Source organism: Sceloporus occidentalis, unplaced genomic scaffold (assembly GCF_023333645.1).
Source record: "Sceloporus occidentalis isolate IW3139 unplaced genomic scaffold, rSceOcc1.0.p SCAF_130, whole genome shotgun sequence".
Classification (NCBI taxonomy): Eukaryota; Metazoa; Chordata; class Lepidosauria; order Squamata; family Phrynosomatidae; genus Sceloporus; species Sceloporus occidentalis.
This window is the reverse complement of record NW_028317110.1, coordinates 764,320-783,935: the sequence shown is the minus strand read 5'-3', so window position 1 is coordinate 783,935 and position 19,616 is coordinate 764,320. Positions and strand designations below refer to the sequence as shown.

At 40.9% G+C, this 19,616-nt stretch overlaps 1 protein-coding gene across 1 annotated transcript; it reads left to right on the top strand.

The window, feature by feature from the left end:
- The first annotated feature begins 3,766 nt into the window (after positions 1-3,766).
- Positions 3,767-12,783, top strand: LOC149281548 (leucine-rich repeat-containing protein 59-like). Its single transcript, XM_089499133.1, has 7 exons — positions 3,767-3,871; positions 4,983-5,042; positions 5,159-5,317; positions 11,586-11,690; positions 12,108-12,180; positions 12,269-12,442; positions 12,530-12,783. Exons 1-7 carry the CDS (start codon positions 3,767-3,769, stop codon positions 12,781-12,783), a joined length of 930 nt encoding a protein of 309 aa, XP_089355259.1.
- The last annotated feature ends 6,833 nt before the right edge of the window (positions 12,784-19,616 follow it).

Here is a 19,616-nt window from a genome sequence, read left to right as displayed (position 1 = left end):
CTGAATTTCCTGTGTGATTTTTTGAAGTAACTTGAACTTTTATCAAGTGTATCTTGAGGCAGATCTGTATGCATTACCTGCAAATCATCATCCTGTGTTAAAAATGAAATTTCTTCCCTGGAATCCAAATTCCTAGGGGGTTGTGGCGAGAGAAAATTTGAAAGTCTTTTTTCAGTTTTGTCTAATTTATTATCTTTCTTATCCTTTCTGGATGATTTATTTTCTGTTGCATGTTTAGACGCCATGTCAACAGAAAAAAAAAAAAAAAAAAAAAAAGGAAGGAGATGTAACAGGCCACCCAACACAGCCACCCCTTTCCAGGATTACATAGCAGGAGATTATAGGTAAACGCTGTAACTGTTCAGAACCATCAACGTTTCAGCATCTAAGGGAAAAAACAAAATACAATAATAGTGTAATATGTTGAAAATAAAAAAGCTTTAATATGGTGTAAGATCCACTCACAAGCAGGCTGGATAAAGCAGGCTCATCAAAAGATTCAAAAGATTGTTCGTATTTAATAGCTTCTAAAATCTGTAATCTATAAAAACAAATAGACCGGGTGTCAAGAACTGGGTCCATACAGACGACTGTAAAGATACATACGACTGTAAAGACCCAGAGCGCCCAAAGATTGTGTTCAGGAGTTCAGTATGCAGTAGTGGAGTTGGACAGGGCCTGGTGCAGGGCGACCGCACCTAGGGTTGTGCAGCCACATACCAGCGCCCTGACATAGCAGCGGATGTAGACCAGAACAAAGTTAAATCCTGCAGGCACCCTGGAACAGGCATGAGACATAGCACAAGACTCATGTGCAGGGTGCTGCAGGCTGGGAGTGTGGAAGCTAAGCAGAGTTTATAGAAGAAACATAACAAACAAGGGATAGGGAGACCAGGCAAGAAACATAACAGACAAGGTATACATGATACAGGGCACAAGACAAATAATACGCAAGATCAGACATGAACAAGACAGGATACCCCTCTACCGAGGATACAAGACAGAACAGGACAGGTCAGGACACCCCACAGGTTACATCACAGACTGACACACATAAGTACAGAAACTAGCCTAGGACTATTTGATAACTATTGGAGATTCCGTCACATCTTATGGCCATAGTATGAAGATTCTTCGCGTTGTCTGTCTTCGTCTACGTTTTACTGCCGCTGTCTTCTCTTCTTCATGTCTTCAGAACGCACACGAAAACGCACTCTTCATGTTTGTTTTCATGTTCACCCGAAGACGAATGCACAAGTCTAGTAAAAACTCTAATGCTTTGTAAAGAATAATGTACACCTTATAGTATGTTCCCTATAAGTGCTGGGAAAGTATGGAAATCATATATAAATTAGGTATTTCTGAAATCAGGACACCTGAATGGATAAACTTGGAAGGCATTTTCCATCACCTTTTGTTCAGAGGGGAAAATATCTAAAAAAATGTGTGGGGGGGGGTTTCTAGCTTTAGCTAGTTTTTAAATTTCTCATCCTAAATATTCATCTAATTATCTAACTATGGTATCAAAAGCCATCTCTCTCTCCTTGAAAAAACAATATACTGTATACTGTGTATACTGGGTACACTGTTTGCAGGAAAGGGGAATAATCGCTGAACCAACATACCACAAAAATGACAAAATTCCTCAGGACTTGAGGTACCAAAAACCCCCGGGACGGAAAGGGTTAATATTTTATGCATTAATGATGTCATACCTCACGATGCACATCTGCACAGAGTTCATTGAAACCTAAACCTCTCAGTGTTCCCTCACAAAAATATAATTAAATAATTTAATTTCGTGCAAGTGCAAGCATTTCTACAATGTAGAAGACATACAATACTAAAATCTGAGGGTCCTCCAAACTGAAATAAATAGTGGCAGCGGTAGTACTGAAATAAAAAAAACTTGTCATCAACAGTCGCTAAGCTACTTTTTAACTTTCTTAAATTAATGTACAAGGATTCGGTATTCCGTCACGTCATTTTATTGCCCAAACACAACCGAAAGCACTACCATAGTTGATATGTTTTAAGGTGTAGCACATCCAGACCGGAAGATGGCACACCATCTAGGATTCGGTCTATCGTCTCGTTGGTTCATATCATTTGAGCGTGACGTGGAATAATACTCGTCAGCAGAAGCGCTGGGAAGTGGGATATTGGAGTTGTAAAGGTGAATGTTTTGGGACCTAGAGCAAAATTACTGAAGGTAAGAGAGACGGTTATGTAATTTTATGGTGGCTAATGCTGAGGACTGATACCTGGAAGGTTACATGCAGAGAAAGCTGTTGACGACCATGGAATGGAAAAGTGGTATGTGTTAGTATGTGTTATGGGCGTCTGGGAAGAGATGGCTTCGCTAGTGGAATCTGGTGGTGGTGAAGTGTGGGAGAGCGTCTCCCAGAATGGTAGAAGTTGAGGTCCTATTGCGGTGGTAATTCAGGAAGCCTATTGAAGGGAGCGGCAGTTAAAGGTTAACGTGTGTGTGTGTGTGTGTGTGTGTGTGTGTGTGTGTGTGTGTGTGTGTGTGTGTGTGTGTGTGTGTGTGTGTGTGTGTGTGTGTGTGTGTGTGTGTGTGTGTGTGTGTGTGTGTGTGTGTGTGTGTGTGTGTGTGTGTGTGTTGCCTTTCCTAGGTGACCTTTGGTCAGTAAGGGGTAGTACTAGCCTGAGCTGATGTTAGACCTACTGTATGTGAAACCAGAGCACTGTTACACATGCATTTTGCCGTTTTTCTGACAATACATGGCTAACGATTGTTAATGTAATTTGCAGCAGATTATATTTAAAACCTTATCACAGTGTCACATCTGATGCAATTTACGCAGTGTTATGATCTCCAAGAAACTTCCAGGCCACAAGAACTTGCTATTTTATGTCAATTTGTGGGAGAAAAAATATTTATTTCTTATCATCATAGAATAACAGTAGGATATAAAATATGGTGGTAGTTGCCATTTAGGAAAGAGATGTCCAGAGAGGTATATATCTGGGGATGGAGAGAGAGACTGGGTATTTGCTGAATAAAGAGGGAATGACCTTACAGATTGATAAGAAACAGTGGAGAGGGATTGGACAATAGATGGTGTGATAGCTTATGAGAAGATAACAGGAACACTTTGGGGTGTGGGGGGGATAGTACCATAAAGTTGCAAATTCTGTGATCATAAACAGACTGTTAATGTGATTGTTGATAATTGGATAAGTACTTTTTTTTTCTTTTCAAAATCCAATGTTTATTTGATTTTTCAATTTTATAATAGGGGAGAAGGGGTACAGAAGGGAAGAGGGGGGGGGAGGAAAAATAGGGGAATCAGCACAATAAAGCCAAGATGACATGGCAATAAGTCACAGTACACCATAGGTAAGTACGCAATACATGGAAATGCAAAGGTGTACAGGCATAAATACACTTGATAACACAAATGGTACATCGGCGGCATGGAAGCATGAAACAACGTATAACTGCCCCAAACGGAAAAACAACCGAGGCACCTACGAAGAGTGATCACCCACATACATAAGCCAGTGAAACCAGGTAGCAGTGTAGGCGTCCCTTTGCTTTATAGAGGTAGCCGAGAGGTCCTCGATCACCCTGATTTCCTGTACCTTACACATTCATGCCTGCAATGTCGGAGGGCGATCCGACTTCCAGTGTAAGGGTATAAGGCATCTCGCAGATATCGAGCCACAGACTTTTTGAATTGCGAAGTGTGGTGGATAAGTACTTTTTGTTTATCATTGTTTTTGTTCTGTTGCAGGAAAAATGTCCCGAGGTGCATCAAAGCTTGGAAACCTGAAAGACAAATTAGATGGAAACGAGCTTGATTTGAGCTTGAGTGACATGAGTGAAATACCAGTGCGGGAACTGGTTAGTCTTTGTGTAGAGGGCTTTTGCAACAACAAATTATAGTTTACCTGTGGTGGCAATTATTTGTTCATCTATATTTTTTAGGGACTCAGTGATTGCTAAATATCAAGGTCATATAGCACTAGTTTCCTTCTTTTTCGGGAAGTAATTTAAAACACTTATGCCAATATGAGCATACAAACTTTTGCTCTGAATCAAAAACTTACAGGTCACTTACGATGGTATTTATATATATATATATATATATATATATATATATATATATATACTTTGTGTTAGTAGATATCCATGTATGGGCCAAATATTATTTTTCTTCTGATCTCTACAATCCTGAAATGCGGCACATGCTGCTACATGTAGAATGAACTGGTGAGCGTGCATATAGGCACTCATGGTCCTCATTCTGGCCTAGCTTTGTAGGTCGGTGGGGAGTGGCAGCCCCTAAGGCTTCAACGCTGCTCAATTGGCCTTGTAGGAAGCGAAGACCTTTGATCTCCATAGTATGCTGTACCTAGCTCCCTGCATCCTTTAGAGATATTGCACAGCGGTAACGATAGGGGCCATTAAGGCTTGTGGCAGTGTGCAGTGCTCAAGGTAAAAACATTGCTTTCCCCACACTGACAGTATGATGTGAAGGTCCACTGTTAACAGCCTGTGCACATTAGCACTGGCATTACAAGAAAGAATGGCTATAATTGCAGTTATTCCATGCCAGTCACACTTTAAATACATATTTAATGGCAATGCTGTTATGTACGGCAAGAAGCATTTTCCTCCCATAAACTTCTGTGTTATGCAAATCACTCGGTTGATGGAAAATGCCCATAATCTGTTTTATTGGACCCTTTGATATTATTCCTTTAGGAGCTACCAGTATATTACCAGTGTTGCTTTTGCTTTTATATAGGAACTTTCTTTAAGCTTCCAATTCTCAAGAAATTAGCTAGAGGTAACTAGGGACCAATCTACCTTCACAGTACAACTGACATTACCCTTAAACAATATATATATATATATATATATATATATATATATATATATATATATATATATATATATATATATATATTACACACCAGTTATCAACAGGATGTTTTATTTTGTATTTTAGGCAGCAATACCAAAGGCCACTGTATTGGACCTGTCTTGTAACAAGCTGACAGCATTACCGGTGAGAGGTTGCATTGATGGTATCTCACTTTCCAGAGGAAACATGTACAGTACTGTTGCACAGTATATTTTTCCACGCTTTTTTATTAAGAACTTCTAATTCTTTTTTTCCCATAGGGGGACTTTTGCTCTCTCATTCACATTGTAAAGTTAGATCTCAGTAAGAATCTGCTAGTGCAACTTCCATCTGAATTTGGGAGACTGATAAATCTTCAACACCTGGATCTGTTACAGAACCGACTGACAGTGCTGCCTGTCACCTTTGCATACCTAAAGGTAAAAGTTAGTATTTGAAGTGGGGCTGTGTGTAGATGATATTGTCATATAGGGCCATAGTGCTTTTTTTCTGGCTACACAATTTTTGTCGTTGATATTGCCCCTGAAATTTTCTAGCTTGATATGAAAATATGGGCTATAATAATAATAGGTATTTAACAATATTAAAAGTCAACATTTTAAAATCAATCTGTTACACCAAAATACATAGTGTTTTAAAATCAATGTTCTCAGATTACAAACAAAACCTGTCCCGTTTCACCATTTAGGCTGCCTTAGAGGCAAAAAGAAAAACTGTCGAGTGAAAGTGTCATCTCTGTACCTTTGAGCCTGTTAACCACCAGCTGCCCAAAACAATTGTTGCAAAATGCATGAGGATGTAGAGTTTTTGAAACCGTTTTCTGTAAGCCGAATAGTTATGTTTTATAACTGAAGAATCAGAGTTACAACTGTTGGAGAGTGTTCACCTGTATATGGAATAGGGCACCTTGGTACAACTGGTAGTGCATATAGTGTAGTATGCATGATTTTCTCATGTCATTCCCAGAAGCATGAAGCGGTGAAGATAGATAAGGCGTGAACTTGTAAAATCCCCGTAACCTACCCCTTATGCTGTCTGGGGTAGGTGAGCTATCTTCTCCCATTTATTGTTTAGTAGAGCTTGTGGGAGTGCACTGTACTGTACTCTGGGGAGTTGGAGAAGCCTTGTGTTCTGTACTGGTTTGGTCCTTGTGCAACCAGGCAGCTACTAAGTGCTGGGGCAGAATCCTTAGGCAGGTCCCTAGAGGTTTTACAGCCCTTGGGCGCTCTGTTTCTGCTGCAGTGTGATGAAATTGGGAGTGATACGCGCATCTCCTCTAATTCCAGGTGGCAATATATCCAAAAAAGCTTTTGATTCCAGTTCCATTATGTCAGAAACAAAGAGGCATTTACTGTCTGGTCCTTGTGATTCCAAAGGCTTTGGGCTGATTGTGGAGTTCAGATTCCTAAATAATTTTATTATTTACTGCAAGTTCGAGATGGAGCCCATAAAAATCCACTTTAGGGATCTTGTCCCCAGGAAGCTTCCAGGCAAGACTGGATGTACGTTTATGAGGGTGGCAATTCGCTCTCAAGTAATGTAGCATATTCAGCTTCAGACAATACTGTTCAGCCTTGCCTCAGTCCCCCCTGTGTCTTTCCAAAATGTTAGAGGTTACAGCAGTGTTAAGGAATACATAGAATAGTGACATTTCTGGATGACTTGTTACTGGCAGCTGTGTCTGAGAATATTTTATGCTCTCATATTCAGAGAACAGTAGGATTTCAAGACATGGATTTTAAATTTGAAAAAATCTAATCTTTAAGAACAGTTGCATTTCTGAGTTTAGGAATTGACACCTCCCTACAGAAGACATTTCTTCCAGAATCTCGTAGTCCTGACTACTATAATTATGCATCAGTGAAAGTGCAGTTTAGACTGATCATGAAGCATCTGGGACTGGTGATATCTTGGGTCCTTTCTCACATAAGGGAAGCAGGGGTTTGGGATCAGTTGTTTTTTTTTCTCCTGCTACAATGAAAAAAATGTCAGATGATGGCTACAAAATAGGAAACTGTTAAAAGGCATCTACTTAGCAGAACCTGTTTGGACAGTTGTCAGAGTGCTTTCCTCAATCAGCAACTAGCATTACATCCTTGGGTTAGAAGTTCTTTGTAGGTGAAATGTAGAATCCAACCTAGAAGAAGAGGCTTGTCTGTATCCTCAGATCTGAATTTGATCGCTCAACTAACACCACCACCATTTCAATTTTTTAAGAGGTACCTGTGAAATTCCTCTGAAAAATACCCCTCATTTTATAATCAGACCTCAAATAGAGGTCTGACTATGAGACTAAGATCCAGATCCCCTGCAGGGCAGGTTGGCAAATAAAAACAAAAAAATGTTTTTCTCAATCACAGCTTTTATTAAATATGAAAAAATAGTTTACATTAATAATTTTCTTCTTCTTATGTTCTTATATCTGTCTATCTTCTTCACTTTGTTTTTTTTTGTATTTACCAAAGGCTGACTTCTTGTTTTTATATGATTTTGACCACTTCTGCGCAGTACCACAGTGGCTCTTACTGACCAGCCTAATACAATGTTCTGTTACCTTTTAACCCCTTAACGACCTTTGCCGGTTCTGGACCGTCACGGAAAAACGGTCACTTAACGACCTTTGACGGTCCTGAACCGTCAAAAAATTAACGGTGTTGCTGTAATGCCTCGATGTCGCTGGAATGCCTCGATCAGGAGGCATCCAGTAACACCAAACACTTACCTCGGGATGGACTGTGACCGCTCTGGAGAGCGGTCACAGCCGCCACTGCCGGTGATCTTCGCCATCAGCAAGATAGCAGGCCGCCCTGTAAAAAAAACAATCAAGTTTTAAAAGTTCGCTAGATGGTCTCCAGACCCTCTAGAGAACTCTGGCTCCACTTGCAGGTTGAATACAGGTACTGCATTCAACCATGCAAGTCAATGGAGCCCAGCTTTCTAATCACAATGTGATTAGTAAAATATAAAAAAATAAATGTGCTAAAATTTTAAAATAATTATGCAGTGATGTCACTAGAGGAACCATCCAGTACCAGCAAAATGTGTAAAAAAAAGTATTAAAATAAAAAAATTAAGTTTATTATTTTGAGCAAGCGCTAAAATTTCTCAACAAAGAGTTAAAATAAAAGCACTTCAAATACCCAAGGGGTGTCTAATATAAAAAAAAAAAATGGCTGATGGGGTAAATTGGAGTGGCCAAGCTCAAAGATAGGGCATAGGTACAGACTGACCAAAACGGAGAAAAAAAGTGCACTTCCCAAATGTGGCATTTTAAATCTCAAACAACACGACAAACCCATGCATGTGGGGTATCACTGCACTCAGGAGATGTTCCTGAACACACTTTGGGGTGTTGTTTGACAGTGACATATACCAGCACCTGTATATCTATAACTAAAGTACAATTTCACAAGTGTGAAAAAAAATAAAAATAATTTCTATTACAAAGTTTGACAAAGTGTGGTTGTATAATGGGTGCATGGAAAGGGTTAAAAAAACAGAATTTGAAATACCCTGGGGTGGCTAGTTTTCAAAAATATATGGTTTAAATGGGTTAAATTGAGTTAACCGGTTTCAAAGATATTCCAAAGAGGAGATGGAGGCAGAATGACCAAATGACCACCTGAATTACGCATGCCCCAAAAGTAGCCCTTTGCCAGCCAAACAATCTGACAAACCCATGCATGTGGGGTATCGCTGTACTCAGGAGATGTTCCTGAACACACATTGGGGTGTTGTTTGACAGTGACATATACCAGAACCTGTATATCTATAACTAAAATACAATTTGTGTGGAAAAAAAAATTACTATTACATAGTTTGACAAAGTGTGTCAAATTCTCAAATCTAAAACGTTTTTGTGTGGTGTGACTCATTGTTCGTATATTAACCCCTTCAGGACCGGGTTTTTGTTACTAAGGTTGCGCTAAAAGACCGGAGCCTTTTTTGCTATGTCTTTCTTCAACTGTAATTTCTCCTCAATTAGTGCACCCACACAAATCATATTTTGTTTTTTTCAGCACAAGTAGGACTTTCATTTGAAACCATATTAAGCTGGGTAGTACAAATTGTACACACATTGAACCAATGGGAAAAAATTATCCAAAATATATTCATTAACTCAGGCCTCGACAAATCCCAGGTCGCCATGGCGACAGAGAATTTTGTCCTGGCGCCTAGGTTTTGTCAGCCTCTTACATCCATAAAAAAATGTGGATGTAAGAGGCTGAGTAACCACATGGGGGCGCTGCTGCTGCTATCTGCCCAGGAGTCTGGGCAGACAGCACAGCCACTCAGAGCCCGCCCCCGAGCCTGAGATCACTCCCACGGAGTGATCCTGTAGGCTGAAACCGCCGTTGCTGCAAAACCAGCAATCGTGTTTTCAGCTGCCACAGGCAGCTTCAGGTAAGGGGGTTGTGTGTTGATTGGGCCCCCACACAAGTGTGGGGACCTGACCCAACACCCCCCTGCTGCCTGATTGCTCCATGAGAGCGACAGTGCAGCGTTAACCCCTTCAATGCCGCTATCGCGGCATTTAGGGGTTAATTCCCGTTTTGTACGGGGCTCTGCTGCTGGTGGTCTGCCTGGAAGCCCAGGCAGACCAGCAACAGCAAAAACGAGCCCCCACAAGCCCTTTGATGATTCCTGTAGGCATGGAAGCCTACAGCAGTCATCAAAGACTCCCCTCCCTGCAATGGCTGGTCTATAGACCAGCAATTGAGTCCCAACTGCCAGAGGCAGCTTCAGGGACAGGGGAGAAGGTTCTTTGGTCTCCACATGAGTGTGGAGGCCAGCCCCAACACCCCCCCTGCTGCCTGATCGCTCCATGAGAGCGACAGTGCAGCGTTAACCCCTTCAATGCCACACTTGTGTATGACACATTCGTGGCATTGCAGGATTAACATTTTTCCCCACAAGCTTGTGGGGACTAAATATCAGTCAATGCTGTGCTCCAATGGAACATCAGCATCGAAAGAGTTAAAAAATAAAATAAAATAATAATTAATAATTAAAAAAAAAACAGCACTGACCTGAAAGTCCAGGGTGCTTCCAGGTCAAACGCTGTGAGTTTAGTAAGTGGGCTGATGATGATCCGATCACTCCTAACCAACTGTTAGTTTAAAAAAATCCTGGCTCCTAACTTTTTTACCTGGCGCCTAGATTCACAACAAATTTGTCAAGTCCTGCATTAACTTGTCCTGATTTTGAAACCACCCAATATGGCCATGATCTTCATCTATTTTGACCAGTATAGGGCAAATATTGCAAGGCATGCATCATGTTTGTAAAAAAAAATTTGAATTTGGCATGGTAGGCTAATAACTGCAATAGTTGTCACAGATACTGATTATTCCCCCCAAAATTATGTTTATGAATAGTAGATAAGTCAAGGTGTACAACTAGGGTCATTTTATCACCAATTGCTGTCAAATTGTGAGGTATTTTTATATCTTTTTGGGTTTTTTTTGCCTATGTTGCTTTAAATTTCATATTATATTTTGTATAGAATATGTGCAACTCCAAATTGTGTTCACCAGCATCCCCCGGTTCCAACAAGGCCTCACGTGCATGGTTCATGCATTTTTTGATGAAGCTATGAGGGCAAAACTGGAACGTGCGCATTTTAGTTTTCAAATTTGGAATTTTCAGAAATTGGTTTACTGGGCCCATGTCCCATTTGGGACATTTTGGAAGCCCCCACTGTAAATTACCCCATAAAACTATATGAACAGTAGACAAGTCAAGGTGTTCAACTAGGGTAATTTTGACAGTTTTCAGGCAGCTATTTCTTCACTGATGTCTGCCAAACTTCACAGGGAAATTATTTTTGTTTCTGCCCTACCTGATAGGCAGAGCTATCTCTCTCTGTCTGTGCCAGCAAGGAAAAGGAATTCCCAGGTAAGAATTCGGTTTATAGCCATAAAGCCTACTTTGCCAACCACGTATCTCTCACATGGTTGGCACCTTAGGTTGATAAAGGAACCTCTTTCTGCATTATGTCTTCATTCTACTGGGGCTGATTCAATGTCTTGGGCAAGGGCAGCTGATGTTTAGGTGGATCAAATTTGGTAAGGCAGGAGTTTGGAAGAATCTACACACTTTTACTCCTTGCTGTTGACTTTGTTGCGTCAGCTGAGGACTCCCAAGATTAGCAGGAGAGTATTATAATGAGTTTTGTGATCTCTATCTTTTTTATTTATTTATATTTGATCTTAATACTATGGGTACATCAGTAGCATAATTTCCACTCTAATAGTGTTGCGTACATCAGGCTTTGTTCACTTAGGATATGGAGGAGATTCCTGGGGATTTTATAATTTCCTGCCAGGCAGCGCTACCTTTACTTTCTTTGTCATTTCCCAGTAGCATAAAAAAGGGTGAATTATTGGGCACAAATCATCTTGTTTCAGAATAGTTATAGGGGTGATTATTATTATAATACCAAGTCCCCAGTTGTCCTGTTATATTTGCATAGATTGGTTGTATGTGTTGCTAACAAACCCGAGGTGCTGGTGCTTTCGATGTGAAGAAGTGAGGGAGTGATCAAACAAATTTAAACTGCAGTTATTCGGTTCATGATATTTAATATTGTGCGATATAACATGAGATGTTACATTTTGGGGGTTTGTGGTATGTTGTGAATTGGTAGTGCATACATGTTTTGTTCACACTTTCTTTTGGAAACAGAACCTCAAGTGGCTTGATCTAAAAGACAATCCACTCAATCCAGCTCTGGCCAAAGTAGCTGGCGACTGCCTGGATGAGAAGCAGTGTAAAGAATGTGCCCAGGGGGTGAGTTGAGATAATATAGCCTATGAAATGTAAGTGGTGGAATCTAAATGCTAAACCTATGTAAATATTACCGTATTTGCTCGATTATAAGACAAGGTTTTTTTCAGAGCAAGTGCTTATAATCAGGGTCGTCTTATGAATCAGACCTCAAATAGGTCTGACTATGAGACTAAGATCCAGATCCCCCGCAGCGCTGCAGGGGACCTGGATCCTCCTGTCTTATGCCCCCCCAAACTTTAACGGTGCTTCTGACTCCCCGGTGTGTAGCCGGGGCAACATGTAGACGTCTACGCAATTCGCGTAGACAACTTCCGCTGCAGCCAGAAGGAGGTGCGGTTAGCAGCGGGGGTTGTCTGCGTCCATGGCTTGCCCCCCCTTTAAACTGTAAGAGAGTCATATAAATTGTGTTCTGTGCAGGTTCTTCAGTACATGAAGATTGTTCAGTCTGATCTGGAAAAAGAAATGCAGCGTAAACTTCTGATGGAACAAGGTAAGTATTAACAGGCAGCAAAGTGTTTTTTTTTTTCTTCACTAATGTACAGTAGGGAGGTTAATTGACAACACCAGGTTTGTTTCAGCACAGAAGCAGAAACATGAAGCTGAGCAGCAACAGAAGGAGGAGCGGCAAAGACAGCTGAGGCGTCGGGAGAAAGCCCGGCAAAAAGATAAAAAGAGGAGAGACTACAATGCTTTACAGGCAGCTCAGAGACAAGTAAAGAATAACACAGAGAATGAAAAATCTTACAATCACAGTAAGTATTTTAGTGACGGCATAATACACGTTTCCTCATTGTATAATATATATATATATATACACGTGCATTTTTATACACCTACAGAAGTGTTTGCCATTCCCATTGAGAAGAAGCAGCAGCAGAGGCAATCGTGGCTGGGCCGCCTTGTTGTCTTCATCCTGTTCATGTTGATGATGGCTATAGGGATTGTTGTGATTTGTCACTGTACGCAACTGCAAACTAAGAATATATGCTTCAGTATTAATGCAGTGTATGAGGAAACGTTGACTACTCTGCGCAGCTATCAGATCCTGGAAGGTATTCTACAGCCACCAGGCCCACAACAAGAAGGTCATTGACACTTGTATGAACTCACTTTAAATGGGGTGGGGTTGACTTGTTGTACACCTCTTTCTACGGGGTACTTCTTTTTTATGAATTTGTGTGTCCATTGCTGCTGTGTTGGTGGATTTCATTGTTAAATGGGCTCCTTGATTTCCAGTGTTTTTAAAATATTATTAAAATTATAAGGTATAATGGCATTAAATAGGAATATCTTGGTTTGTATTAAACACCCCTATGCAGAGGTGTATTTACTTTTGCCGCTGCCCTATGCAACTCGAGACTCCAACCTCCCCCTCTGCGGCCGCCCCTCAATACAGAGAGCCGGGATATGACATCATATAATGGCGATCCGTGTCTTAAAGGCAAACACCACCCTTTATGTAGTCTTATGGAGGCGGTTCTGGGTCGCCGAGTCCTCCATAGTATAAATGGACCTCTGGAAAGCAGAGACTTATGTAAACATCCCATTTAGCAGCAGTACCCTTGGGGAAGGGGCCTGATCACCTAAGACTTTGTCACAGTCTGTGATACCTTGAGTGCGCAATATATTGTTCAATGCAAACTTGCATATCATTTCCTCTAACTTATCCTACAGTAAAATGGTAGTAAGTGGGCCAAGGTAGAGATGCATTTGTTGACAATACGTTGACATGCACAGCCCTAAAATATATTAATTTACCGTGGATGGAAGAACTCAATAAAAAGAGATTCAATAAGCAGCAGTGGTAAAAACAGGACACTACTACTGTATAGTTAAGATACGTAAATTTGAAAAAATGGCTGACCAAAGATGTGGGTTGGATTTGAGTTACAGTGCTCAGACATTTCAGTGGTTTTGCTTTCAAATTTACAGAAAAAACGTTCACATGAAATGTTTTCATGGGAGAGACCAACAAATTTGTGATATGTCACTTATTCAAACCATAAATTCTACTGTTCAGTACAATAAATTAACCCATATACTTGTGTTTAATGATTAAATAAATATCTTAGCGTTGGACAAACATTTTGTGTATACTAGTATGAGCAGGTATCTTGATTTCCTGTGCACTGGATTTGGATGATTATTGCTCCCATGGGTGGCAGCTATTTGCTCTGGTAGCCTTTGTGAAGGTTGGTGGGAGACACGGTAACCGTATGCAGGGTAGTATGCATGTGCATAGAGTACAGTCACTGTGTGTTGGTTATAGTATACTTTTGTATAGGGTTGTGTGACTTTGTATGGCGGGATATGCATGTGTGCAGTATGGGTAGTATCACTGTAATGTTCTATTGTTTAGTATGACTGTGACCAGGGTAGTTTGTACTTCCCTAGGGTAGTGTGGCTATAGAGAGCAGTATGCATGTGCATAGGGTAGTGTGACTGTTTTGTATGCATGTGTGTGGCATTGCGTGACTAGCATGCGTAGTGTCACTGTTAATTCTAAATCCAAAATAAAAAAGCAGAGGCTCAGCACTCAAATGGTAAGGTGAGTTTATTTCACACAGGCAACGTTTTTTCGACACAGGTCTTTCTCAAGCCTTAGAAACATAAGTGCACATGCTCAAATATTTATGCAAAACAAGTGATTAAGGGGTTGGACACACCCGATCCTACATAATTTAAAGTGACAGTGCAAACTGACCAGTCTATATATAAAGTGACAGTGCAAAGATAGCCAGTCATTGTGTATATATAAATATCATTATATTAAAAGTGAAAAATATACTACAAATATATATATATTACCGTATTTCCCCATGTGTAAGATGCACCTTTTTTAGAAAAAATTTGGTGCGTCTTATATAGTGGTGGTAGATTTTTTTTTCTTTCTAAAAAGGGGACCTGCTTACCTTGATCCGTCGTGGCTGCACAGGAACCCAGTGGAGTCACGTAAATGCACATCGCGTCACATGACTCCACTCAGTTCCTGGTCCTGCTCAAGCAAGGCAGAGGGGAAACAGTGGCCCCCACGGAAGTCGGCGAGAGGCAGCTCAGGTAAGGTGTGGGAGTAAATGTATGTATATATGTGTTAGCATGGATCCATTTGTAGGGGGAACAGGGAGGCTGAAAGTGATGTGCATGTACTGGCTGCCTGAACATGATAGGAGTGCGATTGCTAACAGTTGCTAGCAGCCAACATCAATCACACTCGTATCATGCCCAGGCAGCCAGTACAATAACTTTATGTAATATATATATATATATATTTTATTTTGGCCCCCCAAAATAGGGGTGCGTCTTATACAAGGGAGCGTCCTATACTTGGGGAAATACGGTATCATATCAAAAAAGTGTACACAAGTTTAAAATCAACAGTGGTGGTCACTGCCTCTGACCACCAGAGGGGTGTCTGCTCCAGTAAGGAGGGAAGGAGGAGCGCAGTGCAGGCCAGACAGGTGCTGGTAGTGGGGGACTCAATTATTAGGGGGACAGACAGGGCGATCTGTCACAAAGACCGGGATCGCCGAACAGTGTGTTGTCTGCCTGGCGCTCGCGTTCGGCACATCGCGGATCGGGTTGACCGATTACTGGGGGGGGCTGGAGAAGACCCAGCAGTCATGGTGCACATTGGCACCAATGACAAAGTGAGAGGTAGGCGGAGTGTCCTTAAAAATGATTTCAGGGACTTAGGTAGCAAGCTTAAGGCAAGGACCTCCAAGGTAGTATTTTCTGAAATATTACCTGTACCACGTGCCACACCAGAGAGGCAGCGGGAGATTAGGGAGCTAAACAAGTGGCTCAGAAGCTGGTGTAGGAAGGAGGGGTTTGGGTTCATGGAGAACTGGGCCGACTTCTCTGTCGGATACAGGCTCTACGGTAGGGACGGGCTGCACCTCAATGGGGAGGGTGCAGCTGTGCTCGGGGAGAAGATGGCCAGAAGGGTGGAGGAGTGTTTAAACTAGGTAAAGGGGGGGAGGGAAACTACAATATAGAAGGGGAAGATAGTGTAGATAGAAAGCTGGGGCTTATAAATGTACCTGGGGGTGGAGCGGAGGGAGGGGTTAGAATAGTCAATAGGGATAGGCTTCATAGGGAAAAAAACCATACACCTCTAAATTGTATGCTTACTAATGCCAGAAGTCTGACCAATAAAACTGACGAACTGGAGTTAATAATGTCTGAAGAAAACTATGACATAGTAGGTATAACAGAGACATGGTTGGATGATAGCTATGACTGGGCGGTTAACATACAGGGTTATAGTCTATTCAGGAAGGATCGAAAAAAACGAAAAGGGGGAGGAGTTTGCCTTTATGTAAAGTCCAGCCTAAAGGCCACACTGCGGGAGAATATATGTGAGGGAAATGATAATGTGGAGTCATTATGGGTAGAAATATATGGAAAGAAAAATAATAAAATACTGATCGGGGTTTGCTATAAGCCACCAAATATAATGGAAGCAGCAGAAGATCAATTATTAAAGCAAATAAACAAGGCAGCAAATCACAATGAGGTGGTTATTATGGGGGACTTTAACTATCCCGACATAAACTGGGAAACAGAGACCTGTGAATCTCATAAAGGAAACCGGTTTCTGACTATAAGTAAGGATAATTATCTGTCCCAAATGGTACAGGACCCGACCAGAGGGGGCGCCCTACTGGACTTAATATTAACCAACAGACCTGACAGAGTAACTAATGTGCAGGTCAGGGGGCATCTAGGAAATAGTGATCACAATATGATACATTATAACTTGTCCTTCAATAAGGGAACTCTTAGAGGAGCCACAAGAACCATGAACTTTAGGAAGGCAAAGTTTGATCAACTAAGAGAAGCCCTTAACACTGTAAATTGGGAAAATGTCCTCAAAAACAAGAGTACAGACACTCAATGGGAGATTTTTAAGGATATCTTAAATTCTCACTGTGAAAGGTACATACCGTATGGGAATAAAAGAGTCAGGAACAAGAGAAAACCAATGTGGATAAATAAAAATGTAAAGGGGGTAATAAATGGCAAAAAAAAGGCATTTAAGATACTAAAACAGGAAGGTAGTGAGGAAGCACTAAAAAGCTATCGGGAAAAAAATAAAATATGTAAAAATCAGATAAAAGCAGCAAAAGTGGAGACAGAAAGACTCATTGCCAAAGAGAGTAAGACAAACCCCAAAATGTTCTTTAACTATATAAATAGTAAAAAGGTTAAAAATGAAAGCGTTGGCCCCTTAAAAAGTAATGAGGGAGAAGTTATAGACGGGGATCAGGAAAAAGCTAATCTATTAAATATATTCTTCTCTGCTGTATTCACAGAGGAAAATGAAATGCCAGGTAATATACAGCAGAATGAGATAACTGCCCCAGTACATGTCGCCTGTCTAACCCAGGAAGAAGTGCAGTGCCACCTAAAAAAAATCAAAATAGACAAATCACCAGGTCCAGATGGCATTCACCCCCGCGTTCTAAGGGAGTTAAGTAATGTAATAGACAGACCCCTATTTCTAATATTCAAGGACTCTATAGTGACCGGGTCTGTTCCCCAGGACTGGCGCATAGCAAATGTTGTGCCAATATTCAAAAAGGGGACAAAAAGTGACCCGGGGAATTATAGGCCTGTTAGTTTAACTTCTGTTGTGTGTAAACTGTTTGAGGGTTTCCTAAGAGATGCTATTTTGGAGTATCTCAATGAAAATAAGCGTATGACTCCATATCAGCATGGGTTTACAAGGGATCGGTCCTGTCAAACTAACCTGATCAGCTTTTATGAGGAGGTGAGCTCAAGACTGGATCGGGGTGAATCGCTGGATGTCGTATATCTTGATTTTTCCAAAGCATTTGATACGGTGCCACATAAAAGGCTGGTACATAAAATGAGAATGCTTGGGCTGGGGGAGAATGTGTGTATGTGGGTAAGTAACTGGCTCAGTGATAGGAAACAGAGGGTGGTTATTAATGGTATATACTCTGAGTGGGTTACTGTTGCTAGTGGGGTACCACAGGGGTCAGTTTTGGGTCCTATTCTTTTTAATATATTTATTAATGACCTTGTAGAGGGATTGTATAGTAAAGTATCAATCTTTGCAGACGATACTAAGCTCTGTAACGTGGTTAACACAATAGAGGACAGTGCACGATTACAAATGGATCTACATAGGTTGGAGGCTTGGGCTGGGATGTGGCAGATGAGGTTCAACACAGATAAATGTAAGGTTATGCACATGGGGAGGAAAAATCCAGGCTGGGAATATGTATTAAATGGGAAAACACTGGGGACGACTGACATGGAAAAGGACTTAGGAGTTTTAGTTAACAGTAAATTTACCTGTAGCGACCAGTGTCAGGCAGCTGCTGCTAAAGCAAATAAAATCATGGGGTGCATCAAAAGGGGCATAGATGCCCACGACAAGGAAATAATTCTACCACTGTACAAGTCACTAGTCAGACCACACATGGAATACTGTGTACAGTACTGGGCACCAGTGTACAAGAAAGATATAGTGGAGCTGGAGAGGGTTCAAAGACGGGCAACCAGAGTAATAAGGGGAATGGGAGGACTACAGTACCCAGAAAGATTATCAGAATTAGGGCTATTTAGTTTGGAAAAAAGACGGCTTAGGGGGGATTTAATAACTATGTATAAATATATAAGGGGACAGTACAGAGATCACTCCCAGGACCTATTTATACCCAGGACTGTATCTATAACAAGGGGACATCCTCTACGGTTGGAGGAAAGAAGGTTTCTACACCAGCACAGACGGGGGTTCTTTACAGTAAGAGCGGTGAGATTATGGAACTCTCTGCCAGAGGAAGTGGTTATGGCAAACTCAATAAAAGAGTTCAAAAGGAGCCTGGACGTGTTTCTTGAAAGCAATAATATTACAAGTTATGGATATTAGATTAATAGGGACAGAACATTGATCCAGGGATTTATTCTGATTGCCATATTTGGAGTCGGGAAGGAATTTTCCCCCTGGTATGGGGCAATTGGCATCTGCTTCATAAGGGTTTTTTTTGCCTTCCTCTGGATCAACACAGTAGGGACACAATATGTATATAGGTTGAACTTGATGGACTTTGGTCTTTTTTCAACCTTATGAACTATGTTACTATAAGATCTAGCAATACTACTATAACAAAATTGTAGCATGATAATATACAATATTAAAGACCGGTCTGTCAACGCAGCTGCACTAGTCAAATATTTCATAATCTCAAACCCTACAAAGAAGCGTTAAATAAACAAACAATCTAAAAGAGATAAAGGATAATGTTTAAGTTAATAAATATATATAAGAATGTCATTATGTAAAAATATATTTTTCCAAAATAATTTAATTCACAATCATCCTAAATATCTCATATTCGGGCATGGTTTTCACACAAATTAACAGCCTATGACACCTGGTATTTCCATGTAGTCTCCCATCCATGTACTAACCAGGCCCAAGGGTCCTTAAGGGGTTAAGGGCAACTCCAGTAGTAGTAATCGAGCACTGAGCCTTGGCTGGCAGACACTGGCACATCATAAACACATGCAGGAGTCAGGACCAACAAAGAGGTGCAAAGGCAGCAGTAACAGTAGAGCACTGGGCCTTGGCAGGCAGACATTGGCACATCATAGGCTCACACAGCCCCGTGAAGAAGGACTGAATTTCCACTATATTCTATATTATAATGCCTGGTTTTGTCACCAATATTTATCAATGAATAATAGATGATATGATAGAAAGATAGTGAAAAATTGATTTTTCCACAAATTACTTAATGCATTAGTGATAATGTGGATTTAGTCGCAGTTACAGAGACCTGGTACAACAAGAAAAATGATTGGGAGGTTGCCATACCAGGATACATGTTATATAGAAATGCTAGAGATGGCAGAAAAGGAAGGGGTTGCCATTTATGTAAAAAAATAGCTTAA

Coding starts and splice junctions, on each gene's coding strand:
- LOC149281548 (XM_089499133.1), top strand. CDS start 3,767: ATGTCCCGAGGTGCATCAAAGCTTGGAAACCTGAAAGACAAATTAGAT. Junction 5,318..11,585: donor TCACCTTTGCATACCTAAAG/GTAAAAGTTAGT, acceptor TTTTGGAAACAG/AACCTCAAGTGGCTTGATCT. Junction 12,181..12,268: donor TAAACTTCTGATGGAACAAG/GTAAGTATTAAC, acceptor GGTTTGTTTCAG/CACAGAAGCAGAAACATGAA.